The sequence below is a fragment of the Mesocricetus auratus genome, unplaced genomic scaffold, assembly GCF_017639785.1.
Source record: "Mesocricetus auratus isolate SY011 unplaced genomic scaffold, BCM_Maur_2.0 Super-Scaffold_100691, whole genome shotgun sequence".
In the NCBI taxonomy this organism is placed as follows: Eukaryota; Metazoa; Chordata; class Mammalia; order Rodentia; family Cricetidae; genus Mesocricetus; species Mesocricetus auratus.
The window spans coordinates 49,456,974-49,481,545 of NW_024429267.1; the positions used below are offsets into that span (position 1 = coordinate 49,456,974).

A 24,572-nucleotide genomic window follows, 5' to 3' on the forward strand; every position below is an offset into this window, starting at 1 on the left:
GAAAACCTGTGTCTAACTCATCTTCAGACTATGTTGACTCCTTGGTTTGGATACCATGTTTTTGAACTTAGGATTTTGCTTTAGTCTCACTTTTTAAGTATTTGGTCCTGGTAAATGTTATCATTTTAATGCTAATTATAATATGTAAAATTTTGAATAATAAAAATACAACTGATACAAACTTAAAGTAAAAAAAAAAACCTAAAATGAAGCAAAGCTGGAGTACTGAGTATACACACATATGAATCCACACCAAGACATAAGTGATTGACGTAATACTCATCATTTTCTTTCTCTCCTTTTTCCTTCAATCTTTCCTTGGGTTTAGGGAAGTGGAGCTGGCACACTCTATATTAAGCAGTGGGTAACTAAATACCTATTAGGAGTAGTCAGCCCCAGCGAGAGAAAGATCAGAGAGGGGACTATCAGGGAAGGCCATCTGTGTTTTATGGTTGATTTCTTAGAGGTATTTTGACTAATCACATTGTACTAGTCTATCTGAACCTCCCACCCCCAAACAAAGGGCCTGTGTCACCATTTACCTGGAATTGTTCTTCAGCGTGTTAATCAGGAACTCGTGTAAGTCTATGCCTGTAGAATCCGTGTACTCTTGACTGCAATCTGAAACAAAGAGCAGGGTGAGGTTTACTTGTCAGAAAGGATGATGGGAACACAGGGGTGGGAAAGCGTTTGCAACCTTTCTGGTTTCCTTCCTACTCAGGTAAATTTAAAGGTGTGAAAATGCTTGCTACCTCGAAGGATAACATCAGGATGAAAATAAAATTTGACGGTTGAGATGCTCTTGACTACGGGAGGACCCTGGCGTCAGACGAGGGGAAGTGTGCACTCAGTGGTGGTGGAGTGTGTCAAACACCATGTGTTTTCACTGTGCTCTAAACCAGCGGGGCACTGCCTCCCTGTGACAGGTACATCCAACCCACAGAGACCTCAAGAGCTCACGATCCCATGACAACCTTTTCTATTAAAACAGAGCAGTTAAAAAAAATGAGACTTCTCTTCTAAATTATCTACATGTTAATCAGTACAGAATGTGGCAGGGGATAAATATTTTCAAGCTGGATAAATTCGGGTTTATGCAACCATTTTAGAACAGCTGCAGTTCCTAAGCTGGTGGGGTTGCCTGAGCTGTCTCCAGCCGGACTCCCTTCATTATAGCTTTACTTATCTCTGCTTTGTGCAATTAGAAGTATGTCAGCAGTCTGAAAGTTCTAGGATGTAGGCCTGTGGTTTCAGACAGAATGTCTCTTCTCCACATAGAAATACATGATTTTTGTTTTCAAGTGAAACAACACCAAACCGTGTACGGATGCAGAGTGCAAAGTCCTCTGTGCCAGAGAGCCTACTGACCTAGACACCCCGTGTGACTTTACTGTGGGAAGGTGCTGAGGTCCTTGCTGGCTCTCTTTTGAGATAAGAGAGTGAACATACAAAGCTATTACCCTTGTTAGCTAATCCAAGCCCGTTGTCAATGAACCTGAATACAAGAGCAGATTTGAATTCACTCTTTTGCTTGTCATGGAGAACAGGAGATTCAAAAGTAAACTCAAAGAAAGAAGTGCTTCTAAAAATAACCTCTCTAGCTCTACAGATAAGGGAGCAGGAACAAAAAGAAAGTGAGGGTAGCTTTTTTCTTTCTTTTCTTTCTTTCTTTTTTTCCTTTGGCACACACAGGACCCCTTGGAAAAATAGGTGCCAAGTAGCTGGGGCTGTAAAGACTTGTTCACTTTGCAATGTCTTCTGGCCATGCACATGCCTCAATTAAGCAAGGTAAGGAAACATTTTTTTAAATTCACCTTTTGATAGCATTCTGATCTTGGGTTTCTCAGAGGACTTATCTCTGGTTTTATCCTTTTCTTTTTCTTTCTCAGAATCATCCTTCCTAGATTTAGCTTCCTCTTGCAGGCTGGGGAAACTGGAAAGCTGTAAATGAATTGATTCCTGTTGGGGAGAAAATATAATAATTTAGGGCCAGACGTAATTAATGCTGCCTGGCTTCCATTTTGCACAGAGGTTAGTGGGTATCAAAAAATGAGAGCCAGGTATGGATTGCTGTTTCTGAAGTGGTTAAAAACAATTAAGCTTGGCAGATAAAAAGAACACTTGCCCTTTAAGATGAACTGAGATTCACGAGTCAGTGGGAGGTCAGAAGACACATCTAGTATTAAACTTTCCTTCATGAATATTAACTTTAATCAAGCTAAACTCCTGTAGATCACAACTCTTATTTTCTCTACAGGTTTATTTTTAAATGTGTAGGGGGAAAATTCCTTTATCTGCTCACATTGGAGCCACTGTCATGTCTAAAAAAGGCTTCTCTAGTTCCTTTCCAGAGTTCCTTATAAGGAGGAATGTGCACACAGACAGACATGTTCCAGGAGTCATAATTACAGTTAGAACCAAGAGAAAGAAAGCACCTGACAGCCAATTTACAGTAGTAATCTCTATCATGGAGTCAGCTCTAGAATCAGGATGCCCATGCTATGGAAAACTGAGAATCCTAGGTCTGGGGTCATGGGGATTGCTTACAAATGTCATTAATACTTCATTGTAATTCAAAGTCACAGAAAGGATTGCCTTTTAGGAAATGTGGTAGGTGAGTCTTGCCATGTTTTTGTAAGTTATCTATAAATCTATGTTTGGGTCAATTTAGTTACAGTTAATTCTTTCCCAAACAGATTCTCTTAAGCAGCTGCTTGGTATGGATTGCAGTGTTAAGTTGGATCTACTTTTGTATTCACTTTTTTTTCTGAAAACCAATGGGCTTATATTGATTGACACACAGTAGCCAATACTTTGATTGCAGGTTTGCTTCTTTGCAGCAGAAAGCGCCAAATGATATTTTGTTGGGGTTGTTAGTTTCCACAAAGCATGTGCTGACTACAGTCATAATGAATCAGGGAGGATGAGGCCAGGTTGTATATATGTGAGCGATCACTCAGTGGCACTGCTTCATGATGTGGGGCGGAGGTAGGTAACGTTTCCAGTGAGGACGAGTGTTTCTCACAGAAAACTCCCTGCAGGCGCTCCTAACCCGTGACCTGTGACATTGGCATTTAACTGTGCCCAGGTTGGGATTGGCAATGGAATGGCTCTGAACAAACCTGGCTAATTGAATAAGCACAAGGTAGCACTCCTCAAAGTAAGCTGTATGTGTCAGGAGGGACCATATGAAATGATTGCTCAAAGGAAGTCACCATGATGGTGAGAGGAAAAATCAAAAGTAAAAATAGCCCTAGCCTCCACAATATAGAAGATGAAATAAAATATGTCACCATCATGCATTTTTAACTAAGCTGGGTTTCTGACTCTCAGGAGTTTTTTTCTGTGGGTGGATATATGCACAATATGTAAGCCAGAGTGAAAGGCTATTGTAGTCATTCTTTACATGATTAGGGACAGAACTGTTGCAATTAGTGAGCGTTCAAGTAGGACCTAGGGTTTTGATTTTACTTTGACTGTCTCAGGAAATCCCTGGGACATTTGCTGTTGAGATGCATCTCAGGGTGGGATAGGGAGGACTCAGTCCATCAGTAGACTCTGGGAGAAGCTGTGATCACGTGAGTCACAAGAGAAATGATCCCATTCCTTCTTCAGAAATGTTGGATCCATCTCTAAATTGGAATCTAAAAATCACCATGTTCTATACATGATTCTATACATAAAAACAGAGGCCAAAGACATCCACTGTAAAAAAAAATACAAATCGATGCTTTATGTTGACAAATGCTACACTGAGGATTAAAAAAATATACTTTTTCTACACATAAATATACAGTATGGTGTAGAATGAACACACAAAAAGTGCTATAGAGTTGGTAAAAACAATCTGTTATTTTTTAATATTTTTATTGATATGCTCAATATTAAAATACAAGTGTTAATAAATACAATGGTACAGGATAAGTTTATACCCAACAACAGTAAAAGAATGATTCAAGTTGCAGTAACACACTGGTCAGTAAATAATATAACATTAGAAAAGCACACTTCCTGTAACTCAAAGACAGACTGAATCATCCATCAGGTGTGGGTCTGAGATCAAGTAACACAGGAAACAAGAGTTTTCCCCACACAAGAAGATAAAGGCAGTTTCCCAAATACTGTGAATATACAAACATGGGGAAGCAGTACATTCCATGTATTGTATACTTCTCTCGGAGTCAGTCCACACATTTCCTAAGTGTCCAGTGAAGGCATTGCATATGAACTCTGAGATGGGACCATTTGTTTATACATGTGTCTGTTGGTTTTCTACCAACCTCCTAACCCCATCATTCTTTGGCTAACCAACAGAAAGCTTGGGGACCCTAATTCTCTCTTCCAACACTAGTCCTGATTGCTGGGTTCAGAGTCAGCAGGAACAAAGCACCGTTTGCACCCACTGTGTAGAAGTACCAAGACCTGCCTCTGGAATGGGTGCTATGATACAGGTGACCCTTACCAAAACTCCTCCTGTTTTTGTCGAAGGAGACAAAGAGCAGATGAAGTCTACAAAAGCTGCCTTCCTCTGCCTGGCATTAGGAGTGAGGGACAACTGCGCCATTGCTTCTCCCAGAGCCTGCCATTCTACAGGGTTTCATACCAATCATATGCCATACATTAGAAACCACCAATCCACATTGATACGACAAGGCGTGGTATTCGCATCGTCCGACCTTTCTCATCTCCATGAAAAATAGAAGCATACATAAAATGCTGGAGGAAAGCCACACGTTTCTCAGAGCCCAAGTTTTGTTTTGTTAAAAAAAAAAAGGCTGCATATGAACACAGTAATGGCTACTGACTGACAGCTGAGGACAAAAGTCTATAAGGAATTTATTTTTTTGGTTCTTGTAAAGAAGGTGCTCTCCATGTTCTCTGTGTTAGTGAGAGAGTGTAGAGGATTTCAATTCACGTGAAAAGGGAGGTGGCCTTGAAAGAGAAGCGAAACAAATCCAAATCAAAGCTAATGATGTCGTAATCAATTTTCCCTCCCTTGGGCTCAGGCAGAGCATCTGACTTTTGTCTGGACTGCCTTTGGCCTCTGATAAAATAAGCAAACTTTCTGCATCCAGACTGTGTTTTTTCAGAAGCCAGTATGATGGTTAAAAGAGGAAAAGGCTACGAGGGGCTCCATCTGGTCACGAAGAGTTTTCCCAGACTTTTAAGTTCTGGGTGCCTGCTCATCTTGCAGAAAGGAGCAAAGATAAGGATGAAAATAAGCAGCAACTGGTCAGCATCAAATTCACCACCAGCTCAGATGCTTTTCTGGATCACTGTTACAGCACTCACACACGAGGAAAGAATCCCTCTCAAAGGTTATAAGGGTACTTCTCCAAAGTTCAGGGCACCTTAGCCACTACTATTTCTTAAGTCTCATAGGAGCCAACAGTGGTGTGTTTGTGGGTTTTGTTTTTCTAGGCAGGTGCCTTTGGGAAGGTGAGAGGTAAGTCGTCTCCCTAAAGAGGGTGCTTGGGTTGTATTTGGTTCAGCCTTATCAAGAGAGAGCCTTGGTAGACATCCAGCACTATCGTGCTTGCTTATCTTTTTTTAAAAAAAATTAAGCTTTAATCTAAATTCTTTTGGGTTCCTTTCCATTTGCAGTTTTCAGAGAGTCTGGAAAAAAAACAAAACAAATGCAATATCCTGTGTTATACATTTAAACTAGCTGTGTATGGAGGTGGGTGGGTGTGGATGTGGGTGGGGTACATTTGCATATTTGTGGGAGGCACACCAGGGTGTGTGGGTACATGTACACACGTGGGATCAGAGGACAACCTTGGGAGCTTCTCCTCTGGTGCCATCTACCATTTTCCTTCTTTCCTTTCTTCCTTCCTTCATTCCTTCCTTCCTCCCTTCCTTCCTTTTTTAAGACAGTCTCTCCCTGAGACCTAGGACTCACTGACTAGACCTCAGGCTGGCTGGGCCTTGAACCCCAGGAACCTTTCTGCTTGACTCTATTTCACCCATGCTGAAATGACAAACCATTCCCAACTTTGTCCCAAATGCTTGTGTGACAAGCCCTTTACCTGTTAGGTTATGGGCCCAGTCCCAAACCTGTGACTCCGCAACATGTCTCAGAAACGGGGCATGAAGCAAGAAAATTCTATCTTTTTCCCTTTCCGTTTTCTCCCCTAAAATGTCTATAGTGTCAAATTAGCGACTGGTCATTCAAAGTGAGATAAAATCATGCAAGTCCTTCTCAAAGCAGACTTTATACCTGATCTTGATGACTGTCCCCTCCAGGTCTAGCTGAAGACTCTTCGCAGACAGCGAGGCTTCTGGTCAGCTTCCCTTTGCCTGCTCCTGACTGGGCATTGAGGAAGGCAGATGAAAAACAGAAACCATTCTCAGACTGTCAAATCATGAAGACCATATTTGCATGAGTATTCCCAAACCAGGTTTCTCAGGCCAGCATCTAAAGGGCTGAGTGACTGTGTGTGCAAGGGGCAAGGAAGGATCAGAAAGCCGGTGCCAGAGGAGAAAACACAAGCTTATGCAACGGTTTTTCACTGTCCTCACCCATGTGCATGAAGGGTGAATGGAAGGCATTTTATGAAAATATCAGAAGAATCCCTCCACAGTGAATCTCCACTAACACCAAGTTAGAAGAATCCTCTAAGGAGGAACTCCAAGCCCTGAGAGACACTGTCCAGTTATTTCTAGGTAGAAATCTCTTCTAAGATTGAATGCCTACTCTAAATTTTATTCAAAAACGAACAAAAAACACTACTGCAGCTTTCAGTGGAGAGAGAGAGAGAGAGAGAGAGAGAGAGAGAGAGAGAGAGAGAGAGAGAGAGAGAGAGAGAGAGGAGAGAATGCTACGGGTCTTCAGGTTGTGAACGAGAAGCAACCACATAAGAAAAATAAGGTTGAGGTTCACAGCCAGAACCCACCACAGCCTCTGGGCTGTGGGCACATCTGCTGTTCTGATGGGAAATGTGTGACTCTCCTGTGGAACCTGAAGATCCCTACCTTGGATTTCCTTCTCTCCTGGTTCTGAGCCGCCAGTCGCCGCTGCAAGGTAGAAACAGAAGGAAACAAACAGTAAACTTGAGAAAGGCAGAGAGGAAGACAGAGTAGGGGTGGAGGAGAGGAGAGGAGAGAAAAGGGATGGGAGACTGATAATGGAGATACTGCCAGTGGAAGCACAGGAAGGACACCCTCCTGGCCAGATTCCCGATTTTTTGACATTGTCACTTACAGTCCTTTTCCTCAGAGCAAACACAAAAGAGAAGACCACCTGTCCGATTGATCATTATATGATTATTGACTCTTGATGGGATTGGCTCATGGGAAACACTAACACATTTGTAAATCAGTTTAAAGACAATCTATAGCATTTACAGCTCAGATGACCTTCCCTGGATTAACACCTCCTATTTAATCCCAACTCTCTTCTCTTTCTTCCAACTGCTGCAGGTTCCTACTGCTCCTCACAACCCTTTTTAGTGCTCTGAGTCTTCAGCTGGGGACTCTGGAGTTTAGGCTGGTCTGATAAGAAGATATGAACCTTCACATGTCTACGGTGAATAGAATACATGGCTTTGACATTTCTGGGCTATGAGCTCTGTCTCCATCTTTCCATGAGATAGGGAATCTGTGTCAAGACACCAAGAGCATCACACACACAAGGTGGTCTAACAAAGGACACTGGGCTCCTGTATGCAGAGTCAGTAATTAAATACACTCCTTGGATGATTTTAGTTTTCATCTCCAAAGGCATTTTATGGCATCATTAAAAAAAACAGCTGCATGAGGGTTGCTGAATCCTTAACTATCAAGTTCCTCAAGCGGTCTTAGATCCGTCCTTTAGGTGGAAGGCTGAGGACGGGTCCCCCTGACTCACCTGCAGTTCCAGCTTCTCCTCTTCATCCAGACTTTCAGATTTGACGATGCCATTTTCTGGGGCAGACTCTGGCTCGGTCCGTCCTTCCTCCACTATGGCTGGGTTCAGTTCTCCTTGCTCAGACATTCTCCCAGATGCAAATTAAAACAACGATGTTTTAGACCCTAAAAGGTTTCAGTATCAGAAAACTATGTCAGTGCAGGGAAGCGTCTCCAACTATTCTTGAGCTCTCTGGTGTCCCCCTGTGTATTTGCAACCAGAGGTGCAGACCAGCATCGCTGCCAACGTGACACACTCAGAAGGCTAGAGCAAGACAACCAGCAGCAGCAAATGCACACACAGGCGGCAGGTACGTCAGCCACCTCAGCCTCAGCCCCTCTGCACACGAAGCCATCAGAGGCATGCACTGTCTGTCAAAATGAATCAACTAATCTTGGCTGAGGCACATAGCTCCCACCCAACTGTTAGAACCCACATTCTGCTACAGAGTGAAAGAAGAAAATGGGGATAGTTCCCCGGTACTTCAACAAGTGACCCCTAACTTCTGAGTCAAGAGGTCTTACTGATGGAAGGTGGTACCTTAGAAAACTATTTTAAATTTCAACCATGGAAACACACCCTCCCCCAAGCAACATGGGATACAGTATACTGTATTCAGGGACACACAAGGGGCAAACATCAGATGGAAAGGTTATGATTTGGTACAAACCTGGGATCTACTTTTGACTGTGAACCTTCCCGGGTCAGCACACTCAGGCTTTGAATGGACAACAAACAAAGGCAGCAACCTCAGCCTCAGCAGCAGCCACCCCCCTCCTTAGGTCCCTGCCAGGTACCCTTGCTGCAGATCCCGGAGGAACCCCCTACATGGCAGTACTAAGGATTCCTACAGCTGCCCCCTACCTCTCCACACTCACAACACACTGCTCCACAGACAGGAAGTGGCTTTTTAGACTTTAGTTCCATTATTTTTTTATCCCTCCCCCTAAAAGTCTCTGGTACTTCTTTCTCTCTGCCATGCTAACAAATCATTTACCATTTCCTTATTTACTTCCTGCTCACTTCTTTAAGTATGAAAAAGTGGAGGGAGGGAAAGAGGGGTGGAGGAAAGAGAGGAAAAAATGAGAGGGGGAGAAGGGAGGGAAGAAGAGAGAGGTGGGATTAGGACAGCAGCAGTTTAGAAAGTTCTTTCTTTCACAAACTTCCCCACAATTCCCTGTCCCATTCTAGCCATTACAGAGGAGACTGGCACAGGACAGAGTGTGCCCCATATCTCTGGGAGTGCGGCTGCATTAGCACTTACTAACTTTGTAACTTTGCTTTCTGCTGGAAGCAAGAGACAAATGAACACCATGGCAAATCCAATTGCTAATTTACTTAAACCACCCACCCCCAACAGAGCAGGTGGCTTGTAACAAAAATTTTCATGTACATGGACCTATCTGGCAGAGGATTGTGGGATCGCAGAAGGAAAAGTTTCCGCAAAGGAGGTAGAGGTTAAGCTGGTTGGCTTGCTGATTTTAAGTTTGGAGAAGTTTTAGGATCTGCTGCCTTTGGGCAAATATCTCAGTGTTACCCAGCATGTGTGATGAATCAAATAATCATTTCATTTTTCCCATTGGTGAATAGCTTACTTTCTCTGAACAGTGTGTAGGGCTGTTGGGGACAAAGAACTTCTGTTGCCCTAACTCAGTTTTCAGAGTGCTTCAGCTAACAAAAAAAAAAATTAAATGGAGTAAGGAGACTGAACTCTAATTTCCCAAAGCACAAGTCCAATGACTCCCCCGATAGACTGGTCCTGATGCTGAGGGTTGCATGTGGTGAGCTGGCCTCTGCAGACAGGCACGGTAATGAAAAAAAAGAGCAACAGGAAAAAAAAAAAAAACAGAGGAGATTCGGTCCCACAAGTGCTTTACCTTCCACACAGAATTCCAGCTGTAGATCTGGATGAATGGCTGGCGGCTTCTGTCCTTCTGCACCGGGAGAATCCACACAAGTGATCAGAGGTAAGCGCCGTCCCATGTCCCCATTAGCAGTCCAGAGTGCCCATCTCCAGGCAGTTTCCTTACACAGCTTGACACATGGTCGACAGCCTGCAAAAAGAGCAAGAGTAAATCATCATGGCCACAGTCGTGGCAGTCAGGAGGGAGAAGCACACAGTCAGAAAGACTGGGTGTCTAACCCTAATGACCAGCTTCCCGCAAATCCCTCTCCCAGCCTGCTCCAGCTCCACCTGTCCCAAGCTGCCTGCTTCTTCTCCAATGAAGGCTACAGCCGGCTGTTCAAGTCAGAGCGGCACCCACGCACGGAGCTAAAATTAACAACTGAATTATGCACCGAAGATTACTCACTTCAATTTTAACCTTTTTTAGTGAAATCTCGCACTTTGTATTTAAAAAAAAATAACAAAAAAAAACAAGTTTGTGTGTTTGCCTCAATGAGAATCAAAGTCACCTACATGCCAAAGGTTTGTCTTTTTCTTATTTCTAAATGGAAGTCTTTGTCTAAATTATAGGCAGATATGGTGTATCTTAGCTCTGTCTATGAGTCTGCTGTGAGAGGTCTCTTTATACAGCGTATTCATTGGCTTTATTTTCATGAGACCTTGTCTATAAAGTTAAAAAGAGAGAGGAGAGAGCAGAAAACTTTCACACTGGCACAGCTGAGAGAGCAATTTTCATTCCACTGACAGTTTGCAAAGCACCCCTAAGATCCTCCTTCATGGTGAACATCCTCTCCATTACCCTCCCTGCCCACCAGGACAGCTCTGCCAGCTGAGCATTCCCTGTGACAAGCAACAGATTGGCACATCCCAGGCCCCTTGCAAACAATCCACACTCTAATATACTTTCTTTTCTAGCAACTCCTACAGGAGCAGCCACACAGACAGCTTGAATGCAAACAGAGAGTTGTGTTCCTGGTAGCATTTGCCAAAAGCATACCTCAGTCCAAACTCTCAGCCTCCTGGTGGGGGGGGGCACACCTGCCAGGCATAACTCCAGCAACAGGCATACCTCTTGGGTGCTACAGCCTGTGAAAACATGAACTGCATCCAACTACTGCACCAAAGGCTAGAAACCCTTTCTCCTTGCCATCTCCTCCCCCACTAGCGTAGACGAGCATGACTGGTTCCTTTCTGATTTGGCAGTGGTGCTGCTAATAGCATATTGGGTTACAAGCCATTTGTCCTGCAGTGGGAAACAACTGTTGAAAATACTACCAAGTATCGCATCCATAATTTCTGATTTAGTCATCTTTTATACCAATGGATAACTTGGTTTTAAAAATAGAACCTTTTGTTAGAAACCATATAGCTATTGGGATAGGCAAGCACACATCTGCCACAAAACGGGTCACTAATCGAGGGTTAATTTTCATTCTTCTACTCTGACCTCTTGTACCATGGCTACTGTGACAGATGCCCAATTTTAATTAAATAAAAAAAACTAAGAAATGACAAATTAGCTTGCAAGCCCATTATCTAGAGTAAACACCCCATTAGACAAAGTTACCAACTGCTTTTTTGCATTGTTTACCTTTTCTCAAAGTGGATGATGTTATTGTGAATTAGCCCAAGCCTTTGCGTTATTTTCCTGCCCTCACAATTGCACAGGGGCATTCAATGCAGCAGGCAAATGACAATGGAGTTTCAAAGCCAAGCCTCAGATACCCATGCTGGCTTCAGTAGGAGGAAGTAAGTTATAATTTTTCCCAAGAAGACAGGACAAACTCATGCTCACATAACTACCCAAGTGCTAACAGCCTGGGTCTGTGTGTGTGTGCGTAATTTCCAGGACGTGCTTTGAAATAGAACTGAACTCTAAAGTCAGCGAGGTATTATTCTTACACTGCTGAATCATGAAGTCATCATCTCCCAAGATAAAAGAGAATATGGGCATATGGGAGTGAGCAGAGAGGAGCATATGGATCGCAAATATTTTTGTAGCTGATTAAAATTGTTCTCTTTGTTGAGGAAGCAGTGCCAGGAATCCAGCCCTACTCCAGCTTTCTGCTCGCCAAGCCAACCCCACTCAGGCACTGCCATTTCATGCAGATCGGGTCCAAGTTCGCTCCTTTTCATCGAGAACCAAAACTATCCTTAACAAATATATTTTTCTTGGCGAAATCTTGCTAATAAATATTGTTCTCAAATTTTAATTTATATAAAAAAGAACAGAAAGGGCTTTATTACATATGTCGTATATAGAATACACAAAGAAAAGTCACCGGAGTTCTTTCATTGCCATTAATATTATTACTTTACATTTAATAACTTTTATGTGACTGTGTGCATGTGGACATGTAGATGCCCGTAGCACCCGAGTGGCAGTCAGAGGATAACTTGCTGGCATTGATCCCCTCCTTCCATTATGTGTGAGCTGGGGACAACTTGTTGACTTTGATCCCCTCCTTCCACTATGTGTGAGCTGGAAACTGAACTCAGGTTGCCAAGATTGTCACAAGCACCTTTGCTGAGTCATCTCAGAGCCCCAGAAATAACTATTTTAATCATGAGTTTGCTAGTATCTCTTACAGAACCCACCCGTGTAATGAACCTACAGGAAACTGACACATGCTCTTGATTGTTTTACAGAGAAAACATCAAACAAATGATCATTTCACATTATCCCTGCTGCTTTTTTATGTCTCACGCTTGCTTTAGAATAAAAAAAATGACAGCATTTGGGACTCAAAGGGGGGGAAAAAGAGGTGGAGAAGAGAATAATATAATGCGAGGCATATGTATGTTTTGTATTTTATCCCCACCAACAAATTGTATGCATCTGTTGTATGTATCAATGTGGTACACATCCCAATCACTGCAGAACCATGTAGAATTTGATTTAGTTTCCAGTAGGATGTTCCTTGCCAGGCTCGACCAAAGGGGAATTTGAAGTAGAATTCCGTCTACACGTTGAGATGCTCACTTCATTAGTCACCCCTTCCCAATATGTGAAAAATTAACACAAAGATGACTAACCCAATGCTAAATTAGTGAAGTGTTTTATGACAAGACAACACAGTCAAGTGACAAGAATGGTCCCTCCCACAGGCTCTGTTTTTCAGTAGGTCCTAGATCTGCAAATGAAAATTACTTGCATTTTGAAGTGACAGTAGTGACTTGTTGGTTTCCTATGTAAGGTAGAAACACTGACATACTAAAATATGATCCATTCTCTAAAATCTCACTTTGGTATTTTAGATTAAGTTTAGAGAAGGTTAAATTTTGAAATGAAAGTCTTTCAAAAATGAGGGTAGCTATATTGTAAGCTATATACATCAGTATCTTCAGAAAGTCTGGAATCTTCTCAAAGCTGAAAAAATGGGCAATTTTCCCCATAAATTTAACAATCATCCTATAAATTTAACTTCCTAAGGGTAAATCTAACTTTTAATATGAGCGTACAGGCACTTAACCCTACTTAAGTTAATACTTAAGTTAAATACTTTTGTTTGTTTATTTGTTTTTTTTTGGTGGTTTTTATTTTTGTTGTTGAGCCAAAACACAACAAATATTTTAAGATTATTAAACTTGCATGCAAATGAGAAAACTGAGAAAACATTTTGGAAAGTAAACTTAGGAGAATACCTCTACATCTAGGAAAAGCAGTGTTACCAGCAGAATTCTAAGAAATTGAAGTGTCCTACAAATACCCTTTTTGCAAGGATTTATTTTATTTTATTACATGAGCCTATTTTTATTAGGTTTTTTCATACAATGTCTTATGTATGACGTATAATTTACAAGTATGAGTGAGAGCAGATTACATCATAGAACTATGTCTATATGTGGGTATGTTCACCTAACAGAGGAAGGAGTGATGCCAAAGATTTGGGGACTAAAATGTAGCCCCATGAGCACATGGATGTCTTAAAAAAATTGAGGAAGATCTGTTGTCAATGAAAGCATCTAGGGGAGAAAAGCCAAGCATGGAGAGTAAACTTCACATAAAACAAGCCTTTGCCAAGAGTTCATCACATCCAGAGATAATCTTCAACAAGATGTGACATTCAGGTCAAATGGTGCAGCTTCCCTGGGAAACTTTATTTTGTTCCTTTTGGGATATGATATAGATGAACGATAAGTAAATTACTGCACATCCTGAAAGATCAAAGTCAGCAAAGGCGTGCACAAGAGAGAAATCTGGCATCCTGCCTTTCAAAGTTCCCTCGGGCATCCGAGTGACAAGCATATACAAAACAGTTTTGTGATGTAATCTGCTCTCACTCATACTTGTAAATTATATCATCCCCCGCCCCCTGTACCTTAGCCATCTTGTCCCTGTGTTATGCTAATTAGGTGTTTTTTCTGTTTTTTTTTTTTTTTAACTTGACACACATGCTAGAGTCATCTGGGAAGTGGGGATGTCAACTGTGGAATTTTTCTTTATCATATTGACCTATAGGCAAGTCTGTGAGGGCATTTTCTTGATTAATAATTGACCCAGTCCAAGGTAGGCAGTGTCATTCTCAGATGGGTGGTCACGAATTGCATAAGAAAGCAAACGGAGCAAACCACCAAGAAAAGCCAGTGAGCAGTGGTCCTCCATTGCTACGCCTCACTTCCTGCCTCCAGATTCCTACCCTGAACATCTATCCTGCCTTCCCTTGATGATAGACTCTTACCCGTGAGCCCAAATAAGCCCTTTCCTTCCCAGTTTGGTTTGGGTAGTGTTTTATCACTGTAATAGAAGGCGAATTAGAGTGTGCTCTTACCCACCAGGGCACTGAGTACGACTTCTGGAAAAAATAAATAAAAGGCTGCTCTGCAGTTCCTTTCTCCCCCAAATCCAAGGAGTCGTGGTGCAGTGGGAACTCAGGAGAACGGCAAACAGAGCTGGGTGGCGGAGCCACCGACCGACCGGCAGCTTTGTTGCATCTGTGACCCAACTTTTTTCTTTCACATATTTTTTGTTTTAATTGCAGGTAAGGGAAGTTATCAGATCCAAATTAGTGAAACAAAATTTTCCTGCTACTAAGACTCTAATAGCACTGAGGCTGGGTTCCGTTTGACCGACAGATCATGGTCTAGTTCAAATGTTTTTCCAAAGACCTCAACTTCCATAATATCTGTATCTTTGTTCCTGTCTTTGTTTATATGTATGTGTTAGATACATGCCGGGGCACCTGTGTGGAAGCCAGAGGACAGCCTTAGGCAATCAGCATTCCCTTTTACCATGTCTGTTCTTGTAATCAAACTGAGGTCACCAGGTTTGGTAGCAATCACCTTTACAAGCTGAACCATCTCACGGGCCCAAACACCCTGTATGTCTAACATCATTCTATGAAGAGTGCAAGCATAGCATCTTTAGATGCATTGGTCCATTGACTTCCAAGCAAGTGTAAACTTCATTTAAAAATTACATTGTACAGACAGTAAAAGAGCCACTGCAGAGCATACCTAGCAAACATGAAATCCAGGGGCTTAGACTGGACTCACCACCAAACAGTAATAGAACTCAGAGATTTTTTCAATCACTCTGGTTCCTATACTGCTGGCTGACACGCAATATAAGTTGTATTTGCCCAATTAAAACAATTCACTCACTGGACATGGCAACAGATGGCCTCACATATGTTTTCACTGGGGCATTATCTTCTACCTCGTAAGTGAGCTACTCAACATCACACAGACACTGCCCCTCAGTCCCTGTGATGGTTGGGCCACACATTCTCTCTCTGACAGTCCTAGAAACCATATGCCCCAGGCATCAAAATGCCCTAATGTCTGTGTGTAAACCTGTCTACTTCCCCCCTTTCATGTCTAGAGCTCACAACACCTTCCTTCCTTCCTTCCTTCCTTCCTTCCTTCCTTCCTCCCTTCCTCCCTTCCTCCCTCCCTTCATCCATCCCTTCCTTCCTCTTTCTTCTTGTGGGTATGTATGTGTTATATACATGTAGTACATGTATATAATGTATGCATACTTATGTGACTAGATACATATGCTTATATATGAGTGGAAACCAGAATAGAATGTTTGGTATTCCATTTTACCAAGTTCCACACTTACTTTCTTGAGACAGGATCTCTTACTGAACTTGGGACCAAACAAGTCTCAGCAATATTCCTTTCTCCGCCCTTAACACCACTGGGGTTACAGGCATGAACCTGGGCCACACACAGCTTTTTGAAGTGTCTGTAGGACTTTGAATTCAGGTCTCCATGCTTGCATAGCAGACACTCTTAAACACTATGTGATCTTTTGAGCCCCGACATCATTTTTTCTAGAGGCCATGTAGGAAAACACATGTCTACCTGACATCCAGATAAAGTAGGCTCAGGGTTTGCAGGAAGACATGATCACTTTTTTAAAAGTATTAATCAGACTCTGTAATGAGATTCTTCCTGCAAGCCTGGTTCCAGAGCTGCGTCAACCCCAAATATATATATTTCTATAAGGTATTATCTTACCAAGTACACCAGCCTCATGAGTCCTTTCTTCCTGGGATCATATGGCAACTCCCCCTCTTGACTATATTTCCAAGAATTCTCTTCGACTCCTAGTTCCAACTATTCTGCTTCCCTATTGACCAACAGTGCTTTATTTATCAACCAATAAGACAAATATATACACAGAAGGACTTCCCCATCAAGACTCTGTATTGGCAGACCATTTGCACCATCTAGAAACAAGTGTTTCTACCTAATCTTGAAGCAAAATGCTATGCCCCCAGGCTTCTGTGGTATCCTATTCTTCTGAGTAAGTAGAAAACAAATTTGCTAAAACATATCTAATGCTATCACATGACTTTGTGGAAACACATGTTTTCTTAAACAATTATGTCTTCTATCTCAGCGTCACTGTACTGTGATCTTCTACAGAGAACATCAGTCACCTGAGAGGGTTGATGAGCACCAGAAATGATGCTCCTGCTTAGGCCATGGATCTAAGTTCAGGTCCACACAACATTTAAAACAATCCCCTTCATATGGAGGCTAAGAAAGCTTTTTTTTGTTGTTATTTGTGTTAGTGATACTTTGTCTTGGAGCAAAGATTTATTACAAAATGTATGTCTTCCATCCTGACTTAAAGGGTTTCAAAATATGAAATTCATCATCACAGGAAAGACAGTTTAAAGGGAGAAGAAATATTAATTTTAACAATCATTAGCATGTTTGACATGAACTCTTTTCTTCTGCATTCCTACGTAAAGTGCAAAGCACCTGTCATTTCAGAACAATGGAGCTGCTCCAGAGTGGGAGCAGGGCATTTGCAGCATTAAGATAAGGAAGGATGAGAGACTTCTACAGCACAATCAAAATCAAGAACACTACGATGAATTGTAATGGCCATGATCCTGGTTTTCCTCCACATTTTTTAAGTTAGAAGAAATAGGAGAACTCTGTTAGCATGTAATCTTGTTTTGCATTCAGCATCACAAATGAGTAGTCTGTGCCTTAATGCTGCATTTTAGAATAAGTATCAGCAAATATATCTTTGCTAAATATCATTGAAAAGAATCAACATGGGACTTTAAACCATGCACCCAAGACCTGAGTCCCCCAGACCCACAGCAGAAGTAATGATGATTTCCTAGAAGCTAGGAAATGAAAGGACATCTTCCTGAAGTGAATAGATGTGGTACAGGTCTAAAGGGTCTCTCTGGTTATAGAAGCTCTCACGCTAGAGATGGGAGCTACTCTCAAAATAGAAAGGGGAGGGGCAGAGAGTGAGAGCACTGAGTGGAACAAAGGGATGCAGGAAGCCATCCCGAAAACAGCATCTGGGATTTTGGATGATCACAAAGGGCGTTCTGAACTAAGTTTTGTGTTAGCATTTCAAAAGTCAGTCAGAAAGTTTCTAGAATTTATGTGTATGTAGTATGTGTGCACTTGTGTATGCATTTGTGTATGTATGTATGTATGTGTGTGTGTGCAGGTATGCATACGTGTGTGTGTGTGTGTGTGTGTAGAACCCATGTAGACAATCTCCTTTTACTCCTCCCCACCTTATACATTTAGTCAGCATCTCTCATCTAAAGTGAGAGCTCACCAATGTGGCTAGTCAGGCTAGCTAGGTTAGGCAGCTTTCTTTGTCTCTGCCTCCTGACTATTGGGATTACAGAGGGACCAGGATGTCTACCTAACATTAGCATGAGTTCTGGGAACTGGAAATCTGGTCCTCATACTTGCATGGCAAACACTTTAACCACAGAGCAATCTTACCAGACAGATAGAAAATTCTTTGCAAACAATTCAGTATCTATACTAACAGAAACAACTACCTTTGATTCAGAATTTACAATATGATCAATTTAGAATGAGTTCACAGGTACGAAGTTTGCTCTGTATCAACCACATCTTTTTTGGCTAGCCCCCATGAACAAATGCCCTGACTATTTAGTGTTAATTCAGGTGACTTGATGACCCCTTTACTCCCTGGATGGCCCCAGGACCCCAACACACATGATCACTCTATAGCAAATTTCAGAATTTGAATTTAGGCATAGTATCACCGGCATCCCACTGTTAATGTAAGCTGAGAGTCACAGGGATTTAAACCTGCCTTGTCTATCTCTATAGTAACCATGGGGACAGTGCCTGGCACACATTTGCTCACTTAATGACTAAAGCAAGTCTCCAAGCTCTCTTGGCAGCATATTCAGTGGTGACCAGTCAGATTTGGGCCATGTGTGTACTTCCCAAGCCTGTAACTGATGATCTCTTGTCACTCTCAGACACCTGAGAAAGCAGCTTGGTGAGTTTAACCAAGAGTTACTGGAAGGTACTCAGGGACAAAGCCATGGCGTGGTTCTGGATCCATGGATGCATGGTCTGGCAAACTCTGTATCACTGGGTACTGATTTAAAAGTGCATTTTGTAGGAACCCATTGCATGGAGCATTATATGGCCCTGGAAGATGATACCAAAGACAGGAAAAGATAGTGCACATTTAATGGGTCACTGAACAAATAAGAAATCAATATGGAGGGCTGAAGCAAATAATAAGAGCATGAAGAAGCCTCTTTCTTCTTTCTGTGTAATTTGTTTCCATTTTCTCTACACCACACAACATAATATTGCCTAAAATTCCACATTGATGACATTATATACATGGTCATTAAAATGCATAAGCCACTGTAATAGGATCAACATAATTTTTAGAAATAGCATTAGTACTAACAAATCATATTCAACAATCATTTCTTCTCTCAAACATCCTATAAGAATGTGTAACTTGAGATTCAAGATACAAGGAGGTACTTGGCATTGACTGGATTTATCTGTTGAAATTTGTTCTAATGGGTAGTAGCATTGTGCTGGAATTCTTCCCCATCACAGCTCAACCTCTATAAACCTACTTAGATAATAGCTGCAAGAAAGTCATAACAGCACTATCTCAGAATAGCCATGGTTACACTAAAGGAAAAGGTTCAGCTTAAGACCTTGAGTTCTGGCAAAAAGGTTATGGGATGCTATATGTGACCTTTTTGCTTGTCCTAAGAGACATCTGGGCAAGAGAGTTCTGTGTCATGGAGGTTGTCCTGAAGATGTTCTGGGGGACACAGGCACATTTTGTGAAAGTATATGTGCAGAAGAATATCCCTAAGTCATTATTTACACATCATTAACTATTTATCTTGTGTTTGTCTTGTTATTTAAATATAAATGTTATAATAAACTATCCGGATGATGTTTGTGGGCACTGGACTCTAAGTTCCCTGGACAGGAGGTTTTCTGGCCAGTATATCTTCCAACTGTTGCTTCATACTGAGCAGGACCACAGCTGATACCTGTTGTCTGAGAGAAAATTAGATACAGCCCTGTTAAGACATATTTTCAAGAATTATGCAGCACAGTCATGGAGAAAAATCAGAATTAGCACCATGTGCCCAAGGTCTTAACAAAAGGTATTTCCTACTTCAGGGGCTGTATGGTGTGTATTTATTTGGATTAGTTAGTACCTGGACTTTGAAGACATCCTTAGAGATGCCCTGTTTAGAAAGTCACACAAGGGGACTGACTATTTGGTTTGTCATTTCCTAGTAAAAGTTGGTTTGTTTCCTGTCACTCCATGCCAGAACTGTAATCACACAATCCAAGACTGAGTGTGATGACATCATTTCCTCCCTTCTCAAAGCCTGAATTTATGTAATCCTCTTTAAGCAAATATTCTTGCCACAAGAGCTGGCATTCAAACTAGATGTGTTTGCACATGAAAACATGTGCGTCACTTCGACCAACTCCCCTACCCTGACAAGGTGTAGCCTGGGAAAGTGGACTGCTCTTATCCATGTCTTAAACTAAATAACACATGTTAATGACCTTAGAAAATGACAGCTTGCACAAGCTCTGTAAGCTTTTAAAACATGTTGCGAAAGCCATGAAGAAAGCGGGCTCTCCTTTTGTTCTAGATGAAGGAACTGCCAAAAGTCAGGGCAACACCAGAAAGCATAATGTCAGCCTGGTGAGGAAGATAGGCAATGCCAATCTTTGGGCTCCACACCTGAACTGATGAGATTATTCAATAACACACATAGTGGTAAACACTGCTTAATTAAGAGAATGAAATCACAAAACTAGAATTTCAATGTATCCTTTCCTTAGACTCCTACCCACAGCCTGAACAAACTGATTTCTATGTACATACACTTTATGGGGTTTGATCCATGCGGATGAACCTCCTCTAAACTTCTTTGAGTTTGGGAAAGTCAAGCTAGCTGCTCCCCAAGTTTGATAACATTGTGAATCAATTTATTTTTTCTTTTTATCGGACTTATTTTTATTCCTGCTGGGGGTGTGTGATAGCCACTAACTCAACAGAACCCACTCAATGACCTCAAATGCAGGCCTTTTATTGGAGATCTTGGTGTCAAGGTTATGGCCAAATGATCCTAGGACTATTGATGGAAGTATTAAGATGTGTTCAGGGATTCCGGGGGCTTTCCTGAAGATGAGGTTGAATATATGAGGACACGGACTCACGGAGTTTACCATGCTCAAGATAAAGTCTTGGAAGGAACTATCGCCCTTGCATGTGGTATAAATGAATTAAATGATGTGTTATCTTTTTCTCAAAGACTTCAACTAAAGTAAGTCGCCATAAGCTTCATGAAAACCAATCTCTCTCTCTCTCTCTCTCTCTCTCTCTCTCTCTCTCTCTCTCTCTCTCTCTCTTTCTCTCTGTCTCACATCTCTAGTGTGCAACTATACTCTTACTCATCAAACATGAAGCAGAATCCCTGCCACAAGGCAAGGCATCTCAGCCTCTCCAGCAGGGAGTTGATCAGCTGATACTCCATCACACAACAGCACATAAGACAGCACAGTTTTTAAATCTTGAAAGTCTTCGTATCCAAGCTGCAGCAATGGAAAGTTTCAGGACTAGATTACCCAAATACACACATCACAGAAAATGAGTTATCTGTCACTCTTGAAGGATATACAAAGCTCAGTGTTTGGACTATGGGCTTATTTGCAAAACCTTTGAGATTCTAAGCATAGATTAAGAAAAGATTGAAGTGTTCAATCTATGGTTTTCCAAGGTGGAGACATTTGTGTGACTTACTATATCCTAGTTGAAAAGGGTAAAGTCTAAACAGGAAAACCTATGTGATGGGGGAGAGAAATAATAATGACATGAAGGAGGCAATGGATGCAAGGGAGGAGACAGAGGAGCAGGAAGGGCAGCTGGCCGACTTCCCCTGTAGAATTCATACAGAGGAGTGGAATAGAGAACGTTTGATGATGGGTTTGTGATGGATCCTGTAATAAAGTTCAATTAAAATTAATCAAGCCAGGCACCTGTTTAATTCCAGCAATGCAGAGGCAGAGGCAGGGGCAGGGGCAGGGGCAGGGGCAAAGAGATCTCTGAGTTCCAGCCTACCTATCACTGCATAGTGAAACCGTGTCTCAAAAAAAATTTTTTAAGATTTAATGTTTTTTATTTATTTATTTATTTTGATTTTTTGAGACAGGCTTTCTCTGTGGCTATGGAGGCTGTCCTGGAACTAGCTCTTGTAGACCAGGCTGTTCTCGAACTCACAGAGATCCGCCTGCCTCTGCCTCCTGAGTGCTGGGATTAAAGTCGTGTACCACCACCACCTGGCCTCAAAAAAGTTTTATTTTATTTTTGTTAACAGTGTCAAATTTTGTTAGTCTTTCATTAATAGCGTGTGTGTGTGTGTTTATGTATGCTTGTGGAACGGTTGGTGTGCATATGAACCAGAGGTAAATATCCTCCACAGCCCCATACATTACTGTTGGAGACAGGGTCTCTCATGGACCCTGTAGCTTGCCAATTAGGCTGTCTGTCGGGGAGTCCTAGGGATCTGCCTGTCTCCACTTCCCAGCATTGAGGTTACAGGTACACGTTACCACACCTGGCACACTGGGATCTCAAGTTAGGGCCTCACCTCAGGTAGTGCTTGACTCACTGACTGAGCGTCTCCCCAGTTCCCAGATGTAATTTTTATGAAGATTTGAAATGATGTGGAGAAAAAGAAAGCCATTGGGCCTAATCACTACCACCTAGCAGAAAGGACACTGTTCATAATTATAGATAAGAAGCGAGGTAGGAATGCCATTGTCACAGAGCTATTAAAATATAGGATATAGGAGTATGTGTCCAGTACTTTAGATAATTCACTTATTACTAATGAAGAGATTGACGTGGGAAGGAAACAAAGAACATAATAGGATTCTCTATGACGACAAGGGAAGCAATTTGAATCTAAAAGTACTGAAGAATTTTAAGCTCCTTTACATAGCTGACTACATTTTGCCTCATAAGCCATTATTGGAATCCTAATTTAAAATATTTGAATCTGCAAGAATTGTGGGAGAAATCTCAATCTTGGCTATTTGCAAACGTAGATGTTTCAGACGTTAAGAATTTAAAATCCTGTGTAATCTAAAACTGTCCTCAGAGCCTGGTACATCCTGGCTTCAGTTGTGTGAATGGTAGCTGGCATGGGTGACTGAGGTCCAACTGTCCTCACGGTAGGTCTGCTGATATGAGGGTCAGCTCACACCAAGATTTCCCTAATTTTGAGTTGAAGGGAAACTAGCTGGAAAATTAGGATGCCTCATCTTATAAGGTTTCATGATGCAACATTTGTATGTATGTGTGTGCAACATACATACACACAGTCACACACAGAGACACACACACAGTCACACACAATCACTCTCTCTCTCTCTCTCTCTCTCTCTCTCACACACACACACACACACACACACAGCCTAGAGACAAACATCTGATGTCCTGGGTCTTGCTCTGGCATTCTTTGCCTTATTCCCCAGAGAAAGGCTCACTTAGGAAACCTGACCTAGACTGGTGGTCAGTCAGCTGCATTGATCTTCCTGTCTTTGCCTTCTCCCTGCAGCAAACAGCTCTGGGGAGGCAGGCACACCACAGCTGCAACCCTGCCGGGTTTGTTTATCGAGTAGGTGCTGAAGGTCTGAAGTCTGATCCCCAAGCCTGTACTGCAATTACTCTAACTCCATGAGACACCTCCCCAGCCCATCATTAAAAAAAAAAAAAGTCAGCGAATAGAAGTCAGAAGTAGCTGTAGTCAGCTTGTTGTTGTCACACTTGAACTTTTTTCGGCATCTCTCTGGTAGATTTTGATAATTGCATGGCTGGCCTTTTCTTGAAATAACACCAGAAACACCAGAGCAGAACTTAAGTAAGCTGTGGAAACCATGTTCATCACCCTCGCCTAGAGAGCCTTTGGACATTTTAATATAGCCTTCCTTTTCAGATGTACATCCACATACCCTCACACCTGGGATCTAAGTAAAGGATACACAGTGTTTAGAAACAAGTAACACAATTAGCTTTCCTTGAACCCAGACTTTTAGACTCAATGTCTCCTTTTCTAAAACACATATACCTGGATGTTTAAGACAATACTGTCTTACTCAACAAGCTTGAAAACAAAGAGTCATTTGGCAATGAAAAAAAGAGATATTTTAGGGAGGGGCATCATCAACCCCTTGAGAGAGGGGTTTCTGTTTCCTTTTCCTTTGCTTGACTTCAGGCTTCTTTAAGAAAGGAGTTGCTATAGGTGATACTCAATTTGCCAGAGCTGGTCCAGGTCTAGGAGCTGGTACATTTAAGTCAGAAGCCCATCCTACAAAGGCCTGCTTAGTATAGCTTTTGTTTATTTTTAAACCAAGGTGTGTTCATATTGTCTAGAGGTGTGTGCCACAGTTAATTCTCAAAGTGCATCATTTGGGAGCTGTGTGTTAACACTATTCTGAAATATCATCAGAAATGAAATTGTCAGGTAATGTAAGTCTATTGAAGAAAAACCACACTTTCCTTTAATTGGCTACAAGGCATTTTACCTGCTTCTCTCTTTCATTTTCATCATCTGCCTCTCCACAGGAAATTTAAGGCTGGAACCAACCACAGATTGAGCACAACCCCTAACAGTCATTGAAAACTCGTTTGCTCTTTGTTCAGGAAGAATTCCCAAATGACTTACGCTATTCTCAAACAAGTGTCCCACACTGACTGGTTGCTTAGCTGATAGACTGATTTTTGAGACACTGTGTAGCCCAGGCTGACCTGGAACTCACTATGTAGCTTAGGCTGGCCTCAAACTCAGAGCTATGCTGGATTTACAGAATAAGCCACACAGCCAGCCAGAAGTCGTTTTTAAAGCAAACGCTATTCTTAATTTTGTTGTTCTGAAACAGGTAATAGAGTACCTGACATTCAGTAATGACTGGTTAAGTTACTAAATGAATTAAGAGATAAAGTTATCTATG

At 41.8% G+C, this 24,572-nt stretch overlaps 1 protein-coding gene across 19 annotated transcripts in view; it reads right to left on the reverse strand.

Annotated features, from left to right (window-relative positions):
• The window catches only part of Arpp21 (cAMP regulated phosphoprotein 21), a 162,810-nt gene that overhangs the window by 107,533 nt on the left and 30,705 nt on the right, over positions 1-24,572 (reverse strand). For 15 of the 19 annotated variants that reach the window (XR_005874804.1, XR_005874803.1, XR_005874805.1 and 12 more), the window contains exons 2-7: positions 9,766-9,942; positions 7,850-8,013; positions 6,976-7,017; positions 6,221-6,310; positions 1,815-1,959; positions 543-621 (exon numbers count right to left, since the gene is read on the reverse strand). Coding sequence is in view for 15 of the 19 variants with exons in the window: in XM_040739944.1 (XP_040595878.1) it covers positions 543-621; positions 1,815-1,959; positions 6,221-6,310; positions 6,976-7,017; positions 7,850-7,975 (482 nt within the window). In the remaining 4 variants the exon portion in view is untranslated. The other 4 variants (XM_013117034.3, XM_021230057.2, XM_013117033.3 and 1 more) reach the window with 4 other exon arrangements.